General features: G+C 40.3%; 1 protein-coding gene across 2 annotated transcripts in view; it reads left to right on the top strand.

Annotated features, from left to right (window-relative positions):
- LOC115224529 (protein FAM227B-like) overlaps positions 1–13655 on the top strand; it is a 31239-nt gene that overhangs the window by 6310 nt on the left and 11274 nt on the right. For both annotated transcript variants that reach the window (XM_029795439.2, XM_036513373.1), the window contains exons 4-8: positions 1770–1811; positions 3711–3824; positions 6311–6370; positions 9837–9980; positions 12364–12490. In XM_029795439.2, coding sequence (XP_029651299.1) covers positions 1770–1811; positions 3711–3824; positions 6311–6370; positions 9837–9980; positions 12364–12490 — 487 coding nt within the window. The remainder of the gene's footprint in view (positions 1–1769; positions 1812–3710; positions 3825–6310; positions 6371–9836; positions 9981–12363; positions 12491–13655) is intronic.

Here is a 13655-nt window from a genome sequence, read left to right as displayed (position 1 = left end):
GGACGCGCGTGTACACATCAGATGTAAGAATAGTATCGCCCAAATAAATATTTGGATATGGTTATCTAGAATAACCTATCGCAGAATAATTATGTTCACTCAGAACACACTCTGTACTACAATGTAGTTACGATATTAAACTAACACAATAACCAATACAGACGACCAATGCTGTCAACTGGCCACTGACAGTTCACACAGTTCCTTATTTATTCAAATCTGTTTAGTCCACTTTCAGTCACGTTGGGATGTACAGGATTCGCCCATAGCATAGGTACAGTTATGGCCCTGTAGTTAAGAAATACACTTCAAAACCATATGGTTTTTAAGTTCAGTTGTACCCTGCTATGGTTTATGTTGGACAATTGGCAATTTGACCAAATGACTTTTACTATGGCTTCAGATTGACCAATTCCATGTGTGTGAAATTGATAGATGGAAATTGTGGCAGGCCATCACACACAGACATGCATGCACATGCAAACATATATATAATAAAAGACTCCTTTCGGTCATGAATGACCATGGAATTGCACTTAGAAAGTTTCCCCTCCAAGGCACAAGTCTGGGCAAGGTTGTTTGTGGAAGACCAGCAGTCGCCCATGCATACCAGCCTCCTCTCTCCATGCAACTGATGTCATCCAATGGAAGGGCAAGGGTCAATACAGCTTGACACCAGTGATGTTGCTAATCATTCTTACAGATGAATGAACTGGAGCAAAGTGAAATAAAGTGTCTTGCTCAAGAACATAATGCACAGCCTGGTCTGGGAATCAAACTCACTACCTCGTGATTGCAAGCCCGATGCTCTAACCACTGACAAATAAATACACACACACACATGCATGCTGGGTGCCATGCTAAAAGTACCCCATACACTCTTTAAAGTGGTTAACGTTAGGAAGGGCATCCAGCTGTAGAAAGCATCCCAAAACTGACCAATGGAGCTTGTGCAGTTCCTGTGAAATGACCAACACACCAGCATAGATGATGATGATGATAATACATGTGTGTGTGTGTGTGTGCGCACGTTTGTCCTCGTAACTTAGAGAGATTCGTCTGTGTAGAGTAGTGATAGAATAAGTACTGGGGTTGGTTTCATTGACTGAAACCCTTCAAGGCAGTCCCTAACATGGCTGCTGCCCAAGGTCAGAAACCAGTGAAATATTTAGTTAAAATAACATACCGTAAATCCTCGAGTATAGTCCACCCTTGAGTATAATATGCAGGGTATTTTTAGGGGTCTGTACCTCTGAAAAACCTAAACCTTGTGTATAATACACACCCTTTCTCTAACTTGAGTCAAGGAGGTCTATATAACGTCCTTGGTTTGTAAAACTGTATATTGTAATGTCCTTTATCATTATTATTGTATATATAACATAATGCAAACGTGTAGCTTTTTTGTGCATTTTGTTTGCAGAAAATAAAGAAATAACAGTAATAACGTTTAATAAATGTTGCTTACTGCAAGTTATGGATGATTCTTTTATGACTTTATTGCTTTCAGGCTTAGCTTAAGGTATTTTCGCACCCGACATCACAAAATGTGTATGAATAAACATAGCCAGAGAGCAAATAGAGACTCGGACATTGCTTAGAAAATAATTTTCATTTTTAACCTCGTATATAGTACGCACTAGGGATTTTGACCTTTAAATTTTTGGGGGAAAATGCGGATTATACTCGAGGATTTACAGTAAGCCAGCTTATTAACTGTTACCAGTCTAATCAACCAACTAATCAAATTGTCATATTTCCTTTACCAGAACAGCGACCCCTGTAAAAATGGAACTCCCCGGCTCATTGAGGTAAATTTCATCTCTTCTCCACTTCTGTGTAATTTTACTTTAATTTTGAAACCATTTTCACACTTTCTAGAACTACAATTCCAAGTGTTCCAATGAATTTTGAAAACAGCATGACTGTTGAAGCACTTTACTCTTTACTCTTTTACTTGTTTCAGTCATTTGACTGCGGCCATGCTGGAGCACCGCCTTTAGTCGAGCAAATTGACCCCGGGACTTATTCTTTTGTAAGCCCAGTACTTATTCTATCGGTCTCTTTTGCCGAACCGCTAAGTGAAGGGGACGTAAACACACCAGCATCGGTTGTCAAGCAATGCTAGGGGGACAAACACAGACACACAAACATATACACACATCATCATCATCATCATCGTTTAACGTCCGTTTTCCGCGCTAGCACGGGTTGGATGGTTCGACCGGGGTCTGGGAAGCCAGGGGCTGCTCCAGTTTCTACGGCTGGATGCCCTTCCTAACGCCAACCACTCCGCGAGTGTAGTGGGTGCTTTTTACGTGCCACCTGCACAGGTGCCAGGTGGGGTCCGGCATCGGTCACGATCGGTAGGTGCTTTTAACGTGCCAGCGGCACGGAAGCCAGCCAAGGCGGCACATATATATATATATATATATATATATACATATATACGACAGGCTTCTTTCAGTTTCCGTCTACCAAATCCACTCACAAGGCATTGGTCGGCCCGGGGTTATAGCAGAAGACACTTGCCCAAGATGCCACGCAGTGGGACTGAACCCGGAACCATGTGGTTGGTAAGCAAGCTACTTACCACACAGCCACTCCTGCGCCCATATACAACTTTGTGTTGAATTGATATTTTTTTTGCTTTCTTTGTTCTTTCTTTGTTCATGTTTGTATTCTCTTCAGTTCTGGATTTCTGTCTTATTGTGGTTTTTTTATTATGTTTCCTAAAAGCAAGGTGCCAAATAAAAAGCACTAGTGATGATACCAATGAAAAAAGCACTGGGGATGATGCTATGTAAAAAGTAGCCGGGTACACTCTGTAAAATAATTGGCATAGGAGTGGCTGTGTGGTAAGTAGCTTGCTTGCCAACCACATGGTTCTGTGTTCAGTCCCACTGCGTGGCACCTTGGGAAAGTGTCTTCTGCTATAGCCTCGGGCTGACCAAAGCATTGTGAGTGGATTTGGTAGACGGAAACTGAGAGAAGCCCGTCGTATATATATATATATATATATAAATGGATGAATGAATTATCCTTTGTTTACCGTTAACATGGAAAATTCAATAAACAGTTACCAGGGTAGCAAAATTCATGCAAGTAACACGGATGAAGCGACCTATTCAAAGGTAGAAACTCCGGGTTAATGTGCAGTAATTTGTGTAGTATAAGTAAATAAATGGAGTTGAACGAAGATGTTATTAGAATTCTTTTACTTTTGACATGTGTATATACATATATATGTGTGTATATATATATATATATATATATATATATATATATATGTATATATATGTGTGTGTGTGTATATGTTTGTGTGTCTGTTTGTCCCCCCAACATCGCTTGACAACCGATGGTGGTGTGTTTATGTCCCCGTAACTTAGCGGTGTTCGGCAAAATAGACCGATAGAATAAGTACTAGGCTTACAAAGAATAAGCCCTGGGGGGCGATTTGCTTGACTGAAGGCGGTGCTCCAGCATGGCCGCAGTCAAATGACTGAAACAAGTAAAAGAAAGAATTAAGATGGATATCCTGCCAAAACAGACCATGGAACTTTGTGTGGCCCCTGGCCTTGCCAGCACCTGTCAAGCCCCCCAGCCCATGTCAGCACAAAAAATGGATGTTAGATGTTGACGATGATGATGATGTATTAATGCATTCATGTATCTGCTATTGATGGGTATTTTCTCATTTTCTTTTCCAGACGTGTGTCTTCCCTGGTTTTCAGAAGCACCAAGTGACATCTTTACCTTACAACATCCAACCAAAAGAAATGTTGAAGAAGGCTCTTCAGGCTCATTATTCCACAATTGGTTCTGTCAGTAAATTCTTTGCGCCTTAACCCTTTAGTATTCAGATTATTCTGGCCAAAATGATACTTGTTTATTTATATTGTGCTGAATTAATCATCCATCATCTTGTAGTTTAGAGATTTCAATTATGTGATTATTTAGTTTTAAAATGACATCGTAGGGTAGGTGTGAGAGGTCCTTATCTGCTAAATTTCAATATAAAACTGGGGGAATATTTTGGCCGGATATGGCCGGTTTGAATGCTAAGGAGTTAAACGATATTGTTATTGTTTAGCCCTGAGTCAGCCTTGATCCAGCTGATCTCCTGATCATTGTCATTCCAGCGGTGACCATAATGTCTTTTTGTATAGTAAGGACTACAATATGCACTGTAACCTTATTTCTTTATTGCCCAAAAGGGGCTAAACATAGAGGGGACAAACAAGGACAGACAAAAGGATTAAGTCAATTACATCAACCCCAGTGTGTAACTGATACTTATTTAATCAACCCCGAAAGGATGAAAGGCCAAGTCGACCTCGGCGGAATTTGAACTCAGAACGTAACGGCTGATGAAATACCTATTTCTATTTCTTTACTACCCACAAGGGGCTAAACACAGAGAGGACAAACAAGGACAGACAAAGGGATTAAGTCGATTACGTCGAACTCAGTGTGTAACTGGTACTTAATTTATTGACCCCAAAAGGACGAAAGGCAAAGTTGACCTCGGCGGAATTTGAACACAGGACGTAACGACAGACGAAATACGGCTACGCATTTCGCCCATCATGCTAATGTTTCTGCCAGCTTTCCGCCTTAAATATGCACTGTAACCTTCTGTGTTTTTCTAAGCCAGTAGGGTATGATTTGAGGAAGGATTTGGCTGCTATTTGTAGCAGGTCAGACAGCCAAAATACCTCTGAATCACCCCTACCAATCTTAAAAAGGAAAATCCATTAGACAATGTGATTCCAATCTTTTACTTGTTTCAGTCATTGGACTGTGGCCATACTGGAGCACTGTCTTGATTTTTAGTTGAACAAATTGACCCTAGTAGTTTTGTTTTAAGCCTAGTATTTATTCTATTGGTTGTATTTGCTGAACCACTAGGTTACGGGAACATAAACACTAACACTAGTTGGCAAATGGTGGTAGGGGACAACTACAAAGACACACACACACATACACTGGGCTTCTTTCGGTTTCCATCTACTAAATCTCCTCACAAAGCTTTCATTGGTCCAGGGACAGAGTGAAAGAAACTTGTCCAAGGTGCCATGCAGTGGGACTGAACCCAAAGCCATGTGGTTAGAAAGTGAACTTTTTACTCCACATCCATGCCTGTACCTGGAAAGGAAAGAGACAGGATGGTGATGACTGAAATGCCTTTGGTCATATATTTGCTTGACCAGGGTTGACCTAGGGCTAAAGAACATCAGCACATCTGGTCAGTTTACCATTTCGATCAAGTCACCACTGGTGAATGGTGGGTTCACATCATTGACTATCCTGCTCTCACAAGACTCTGCCTTTGTGCCATTATTTACTACCTCTAAATGAAAATATATATATATATATAATAACAAAGGGTAAAATTAATTAATTAAGAAGTAATCAGTAATTTCACCAAGTAGAATTCGGCATGAAAAAAAACCATTTCATGGTAAGCTTAAGTAATACTTTATAATTAGGGTTCAGCAAAGATTTTGGTTTTTCTGGGAGCCCCTTTTAAAGTAGAAGGAAAGCTAAGATTTTTTGACTGCTATTTCTAAACTTTGGTATGTGGTGAAACAAATCTTTGCTGAACCCTAATTATAAAGTATATATATATATATGTCTATATATATATATATAAAATTGAATAAGGGTAGAAATTGATATTAATCAATTAAAACCAGTGGCCTAGCATATTAAAAAATCCGAAGATTAAAATAGTTTTTAAAGGACTGACCACTAAAAGTGGACAGTCAGTATGCTAGATATAGACGTCAAAATCGCTATTTTCCACGAAGAATGTGTTCTCAAATAAAAAACTCAGCAAAAAACCAAAGTGTAAAAAACTAAGCAAGACAAATGAAAATATAGGAAATAAAAATGATTACCTATGTACCGATCAGTTTTGATTGTTAATATCCACGCATATATATATCTCTTATTATAAATATATATATAAAGGTAAGATCTAAGGATCAAGGTGTAGGAACATAGTGAGCTTCAAGCAGTCTGTGGAAGAAATAAAGCAACAAGAATGGTTTATTGGTGTAGAAGGTTGTTAATTTTCCCTGTATTGACGTATGATAAACTGGTAAAAGGTTATTTCATGGTTTTAGGGTTTTTTTTGTTTTTTCTATGTAGGTCAGTCATTCTGGTTGGGTCTTCATAGTTGGTCACTTAACTTGGGTTGTCTTTCAACTTCCATTTTCTTTTCTCTACTTTTTGCATTTTTCTTTTGTTTATTTGTTTGTCTCCGTCTTTTAACCTTAATTCTTTTTTTTTTTGCTATTTACAGCTCCAGCGCCCAACGTTTGAGAAAATTCTATATTCCAAAAGATGCCAAGACATATTACAGGTGCAGTTCTCTTTACTCTTTTACTTGTTTCAGTCATTTGACTGCGGCCATGCTGGAGCAACGCCTTTAGTCGAGCAAATCGACCCCGGGACTTATTCTTTGTAAGCCCAGTACTTATTCTATCGGTCTCTTTTTTTTTGCCGAACCGCTAAGTGATGGGGACGGTCAAGCAATGCTAGGGGGACAAACATAGACACACAAACACGCATATATATATATATATATATACATATATACAACAGGCTTCTTTCAGTTTCCGTCTACCAAATCCACTCACAAGGCATTGGTCGGCCCGGGGCTATAGCAGAAGACACTGTTCAGCTTTTTTTCTTTTTTTTTTTATCAATGTCAAGTTTTCATTTCCATTCTCCTGGAAATATGAGTAAACCTTTTAGTATCAAATCACTCTGTCAAATGTAATGTTTATTGCTTCACATTGTTTTGAATTAATCATGCAGGCATAGGAGTGGCTGTGTGGTAAGTAGCTTGCTTACCAACCACATGGTTCCGGGTTCAGTTCCACTGCGTAGCACCTTGGGCAAGTGTCTTCTGCTATAGCCTCGGGCCAACCAAAGCCTTGTGCGTGCATTTGGTAGACGGAAACTGAAAAGAAGCTCATCGTATATATGTATATATATGTGTGTGTGTGTTTGTGTATCTATGTTTGTCCGTCCCCCAATATCGCTTGATAACCGATGCTGGTGTGTTTACGTCCCCATAACTTAGCGGTTCGGCAAAAGAGTCCGATAGAATAAGTACTAGGCTTACAAAGAATAAGTCCCAGGGTCGATTTGCTCGACTAAAGTTGGTGCTCCAGCATGGCCGCAGTCAAACGACTGAAACAAGTAAAAGAGCATGTATTATTTCAGCTTCGAGATTTCGATGATGTGATTGTTTATTTCTAGAATGACATTGTAAGGGTAGGTGTGAGAGGTTAGATCTGGCTGATTTGAAATAAACCAGGCAGAATATTTTTTGGCTGTATATGGCTAGTTCAATCCTCTGGCATTCTGATTACTCTGTCAACTGTAATGCTTAGTAGCGCCTGACTGGCCCATGTGCCGGTGGCACGTAAAAAGCACTCACTACACTCACGGAGTGGTTGGCGTTAGGAAGGGCATCCAGCTGTAGAAACTCTGCCAGATCAAGATTGAAGCCTGGTGCAGCCATCTGGTTTGCCAGTCCTCAGTCAAATCGTCCAACCCATGCTAGCATGGAAAGCGGATGTTAAACGATGATGATGATGATTGTTTTGAATTAATCATGCATTATCTTGTAGCTTCAAGATTTTGATGATGTGATTGCTTATTCTTAGAATGACATTGTAGCATAGTTATAAGAGGCAAAAGCAGGTAGAATATTTGGGCCAAATATGGCTGGTTTAAATGCTAAAAGGTTAACCACGGTTGTTATTTCATACTTGCTAGAAATACACAGCTGTTACTACATCAGGCATTTGCCATATTCTGAACGCCTTACTTCCCTGGGCGTGGACACATTGAAACTCTGACATCTGGTAGCTGACTTGGCAGACACCCATAAAATTATTAACCATCTTACAAACAGTAACTCTGAGCACCTTTTCAAACTCTACCCGTCTAACACCTGTGGACATATTTGCAAAGTCAGAAAACAGCACAGCTCCCATGACTTCAGGAAACATTTTTTCACGCTCAGAGTTGCTGAAGCATGGAACAAACTGCCGGCATCAGTTGTTAGTTGTCGGAGCACTGCATCCTTCAAAACTTCCATGCTTCCTGAGATTCGCCAACACTACACCTGATCTTTCTCCCCTCCATACACACGCAAGCATGTATCTGACTCATACACTGTTCACTTCCCAGACATTTGTACATTACTGCATATGCTTTATATGCACTTTTGACAAGTTGTGGTGCACCTGAGCACTGTATACAATAATTTCATTATTATTATTATATTATTATAATTATTTGCAACTTTTTCTTTAATTCATAATTGTTTTCTCATACTTGCTGAATTGAAGCCATGTAACCTAGGGGCTACGGAGTTGCACACAGGATTGCAAGATTATGATTTCGATTCCCAGACCAGGCTGTGTGTTGTGTTCTTGAGCAAAACACTTTGCTTCGCATTGCCTCAGTCCACTGAGCTGTAAATGTGAAACACTGCAACCGACTGGTCATATTCACTGGGTTGTTGTTCTCAGCGACTCTGTTACACCAGGGCAACAGGTATTGGCTTTGTGTCTCCTAGGACATGTGACAGTGATATATAGAGAGATTGATGATGATGATGCCAACATCAAATGAATGCATATGGCCTTATTGTTAGGTTATTGCATCCGTGATGGTAAGATATGGTTTCAATTCTCAGACAAGGTAGTGAGTTGTGATCTTGGGCAGAACACTTCATTTCACATTGCCTCAGTCCACTTAGCTGTAAATGCAAAACACTGTGACAGACTGGTGTCTTGTTCAGTGGAATGTATTCACTGTCTTTCCAAATCCTGCTACATTTTTCTTGGAGTTTTTGATCCTCCAAAGTTGTCTTGATGCGAAAGAATGTGTATTGTATTTTCTGGCAGACAAATCAAATTTTCCTGACCCAAATTTAGGGTAAAAAATGGGAGGTCAACTTACACATTAAGACGACTTTGAAGGACCAAAGTATTCTTGTGGAATGCAGCAGGATTTGGAAAGATAGCGACAATGTTTGAATGTTTACACTACATGTTTTCACTGTATGCTTGTTGTGGTGATAGACATTGACCCTTTCGTTACTGTATTTCTGTTGAGATGCTCTGTGTTTCTTCCAATTACTTTAAATATAATTTAGTAAAATGACTTAGTTATCATTCAGCTAGTGTTAGGAACATAAATTGTGACTAAGGTTTGGTGGAAGATTTTAATTCAAAACTTATGAAAACAAGACATTTGTACGACAGAGCCAGAGGCGGTTTCAGCCGGGTTGGTATCGAAAGGGTTAAGAATTGTTCCTCTATTATATATTTTAACCCTTTTGTTACCTTATTTCTGTTGAGATGCTCTGTGTTTCTTTCAATTACTTTAAATATAACAAAGAATTTAGTAAAATAACTTAGTTACCATTCAGCTAATGTTAGGAACATAAATTGTGACTAAGGTTTGTTGAAAGATTTTAATTCAAAACTTATGAAAACAAGACATTTGTACTCAGAGCCAGAGGCAGTTTCAGCTGGGTTGATCATGAAAGGGTTAATACTCCTGTGTGATTAAATGGTAGACTCGTCGAACTCTTATAAAGAGTAACATGTTTCGTTGAGAAGAAGAAGGCGTTGGAGTCTCAAGTGTTGGAAGTTTCGTCTGTGAATACATTGCTTTACTCCTGTTTTGTTAAAATTGTATATCTGCAACTAAGGATATAAAGATACCGCATTGACTTGTATGTCAGAAAATATGGCATTCTTCTTTTCCTGACTTAATTAAAACAATGTTTCTATCAACAGGACATCTTCTGGTATTTATTTCTCACCAATTTCCAGCCTGATTTATCTGTACAGCAGAAGTTGTTCCATCGAGTTGCTGTCAATTATGTGAACCTCATTGACCTAGCAAGGAGGGAAAAGTATTTTGCAGACACTTTATTTAAGGTGATTCCAGAACTTTCCATTTGATCTTTCAACTTTTCAGTTTGCGCTTCAGCAGGGCCAGTTTTGAGCCAATTAGATAGATTTGTTCAAATTAGGCCAAATGGCAATCTTTATATCCAACTTAATGTGGATGTATTGCATCATGTATCAATAGAAAAGGTCCTCTCAAGGTAACTAACATAGTACCTGGTACTCTAACAAACATCCATGTTAAGTTGGATATAAAGATTGTCTTCTGATATATACATATATCATCATCGTCATCATCGTTTAACGTCCGCTTTCCATGCTAGCATGGGTTGGACGATTTGACTGAGGACTGGCGAACCAGATGGCTGTGCCAGGCTCCAATCTGATCAGAGTTTCTACAGCTGGATGCCCTTCCTAACGCCCACCACTCCGAGAGTGTTGTGGGTGCTTTTACATGCCACCGGCATGAGAGCCAGTCTGGCAGTACTGGCAACGGCCATGCTCGAAATGGTGTTCTTTATGTGCCACCTGCACAGGAGTCAGTCCAGCAGCACTGGCAATGACCTCGCTTGAATATGTTTTCCCGTGTCACCAGCACAAGTGCCAGTAAGGCGATGCTGGTAATGATCATGCTCAAATAGTGCTTTAATATATGTGTGTATGTATGTACACATATATATATATATATATCATCATCATCATTGTTTAACATCTGTTTTCCATGCTGGCAGTGGTTGGATGGTTCGACTGGGGTCTGGGAAGCCAGGAAGCTGCACTAGGCTCCAGTCTGATCTGGCAGTGTTTCTACAGCTGGATGCCCTTCCTAATGCCAATCACTCCGAGAGTGTAGTGGGTGCTTTTTTACATGCCACCAGCATAGGGGCCAGAGGGGGCTGGCATCGACCATGATCGGCTGGTGCTTTTTATGTGCCTCCAGCACGGAAGCCAGTCAAGGCAGTGCTGGCATCAGCCACATTCGGATGGTGCTTATTACATGCCACTGGCACGGGGATCATAGCTGCAATTTCCATTTGATTGTGATTTTGATGTACTTGACTCAATAGGGCCCCTCAAGCACGGCATGTCACCCTAAGATCCAAGGCACTTATGAGTGGTCTGGTTATGTGACACTGGTGTAGGTTACAGCTGTGAACTCACTTTTACATATATAACAGAAATTAAGATTCAATAGGGTATATAATACCACTTGCTAAATAGATGTTAAAATGTTATTTCCAACTGAAAATCGCAGAGTATGTATTCAAGGCAAAGGTAAACCTATTTCTCATATGTTCAATGCATTGCTTGTGTGTTTCTTTACCGTGAGTTTTATGGTAGTTTTTGGAGCATTGGTTCCGATTTTAGCAAGCAGTATTATATACCGCAGGAGTGGCTGTGTGGTAAGTAGCTTGTTTACCAGCCACATGGTTCCAGGTTCAGTCCCACTGCGTGGCACCTTGGGAAAGTGTCTTCTACTATAGCCTCGGGCCGACCAAAGCCTGTGAGTGGATTTAGTAGACGGAAACTGAAAGAAGCCCGTCGTATATATATATATATATATATATATATGCATGTGTGTGTTTGTGTGTCTGTGTTTGTCCCCCTAGCATTACTTGACAACCGATGCTGGTGTGTTTATGTCCCCGTTACTTAGCGGTTCGGCAAAAGAGACCAATAGAATAAGTACTGGGCTTGCAAAAAGAATAAGTCCCGGGGTCGATTTGCTCGATTAAAGGCGGTGCTCCAGCATGGCCGCAGTCAAATGACTGAAACAAGTAAAAGAGAGTAAAGAGAGAGAGATACCCTATTGAATCTTAGTTTACCCTGTATTGTGCCTGTAAAGGGTTTACTTGCTAGCCACCTTATTACTATAAATAATGGTAATGCCAGCTGGAGACGGTGTTCTCCTGGGGCTACAAGCTACAGTAACACCCACCCTTAGTGGTTAGCCATGTTGAGATGGCAAGTATACCTCACATTGTCGAGCAGTTACTGTTTATATCTCGTTCAGAGATTTATTATTGCTTGCAGACAGTTTTTCGAAATCTGTGACGATAAGTAACTGGAAAAACGATATAAGAATTTGCATTGGGACCTCCTTTCATCGAAAACCGGTGATTGTCGTACGCTGAGGACAGGTCAAAACCTAGAAACTGCGGTCCGTGCGTATCACTTAGGTTGACGAGGAAGGGTGACCTCCCTTTGCAAATACCATAAGGGCACAGAAAGGGGCTACAAGCTACAGTGACACCCACCCTTAGTGGTTAACCATGTTGAGATGGCAAGTATACCTCACATACTTTTTTATTTTTATATATATATATCAGTTTGTCTTTTTCCGTGTGTGTGTGTGTGTGTGTGTGTAGGCACAGCATGGCTGATTGACTTAGAAGTTTGCTTTCACTTTAACCAGGAATTACCAAAGCTGATGTCACTGGCAGTTTATGGAACATTCCAGCACAGTTTCCCAGACTCTCACTGCCAGTTTGACAATGTCTTTAAACAGTCAGTTATTGAACTAATATGGTTGTGGATGACAGGTAAGAATAATATGCACAGGGTAGCTTTAAGAGTGGACAGCTAGGACATATCTGGTCACACCGGCTTTGAAATTTGAAAGTCAGGGTGGCGCTGGCAACGGCCACGATCGGATGGTTTGCTTACGTGCCACTGGTACTGGTATCACAGCTATATATATCTATATGTGTAAGTGTGTTTGTCCCCCTGCTATCATTTGACAACTGCTGGTATGTTTATATCCCCATATCTTAGTAGTTCCCCAAAAGGGTCCGATAGAATAAGTACTAGGCTTACAAAGAATAAGTCCTGGGGTCGATTTTTTCAACTAAAACCCTTTAGGGTAGTGCTCCAGCATGGCCACAGTCAAATGACTGAAAAAATTAAAAGAACCCCTTTCTGTTTGCCTCCCACCACCGCCTGACAACCAGTTTTTGTTGGTGTAGCGTGGCAGTTTCAGCAATTGTGAAAAATGACTATAGCGATTGCTAATATCTTCACTGTATGAAAGGCAAGGCAGGAATGATCTCGTTTGAGGTTACAACCATCTTTGGTCAACTTGTTCTTGTTCTAAACACTAACTTGATTGGCTGACAGGACACGAGTGGTCTCTACGTGTTTCGTGCCACTGGGTGACATGTGACACGAGGGTCCCTACGAAGTCCGCGCCACTGATTGACACGTGACGCGAATTGTCTTGACTTATTTCGCGCCATAATTGCGAATCAGCCAATCAAGACTTTCGGTTAAAATTCCATTTTCTGGGGTTCGGTGAGCCAACCAAACAGTATATAAGCAGGATTTCACAGACACTTGGGTCTTGGTTTCCAGTTCTTCTAAGAACTAACTTAGGCCACCTGCTGCTCAACTTAGAGATATGCGATTGTCTCTGCTACTACCTGTTGCTACGCTAATCTATACAACTACTGAAAGCCTCTCGAGTAGATTCCAGCATCTTGCCCTATGAACAGTAAACTAAATGCCATTGTTAATTCTATGTTCAGTACCTTTGGGTATGCTTCACGCCACCCGAACACACAGACACAAAAACATGCCAACGCTTACGAACTCTTAAAATCCACATGATTATAAAATATGTAAAATAAATAATATTTATCTACCAACAGAAGACTTGTGTCAATTCACTTATGTCCTATCGTCGTTATATGTATTTTATGGCTTTTGAAT

This window comes from Octopus sinensis, linkage group LG25 (genome assembly GCF_006345805.1).
Source record: "Octopus sinensis linkage group LG25, ASM634580v1, whole genome shotgun sequence".
In the NCBI taxonomy this organism is placed as follows: Eukaryota; Metazoa; Mollusca; class Cephalopoda; order Octopoda; family Octopodidae; genus Octopus; species Octopus sinensis.
Note: the sequence above shows the minus strand (reverse complement) of the source record. Positions and strands in the feature narration are given on the sequence as shown.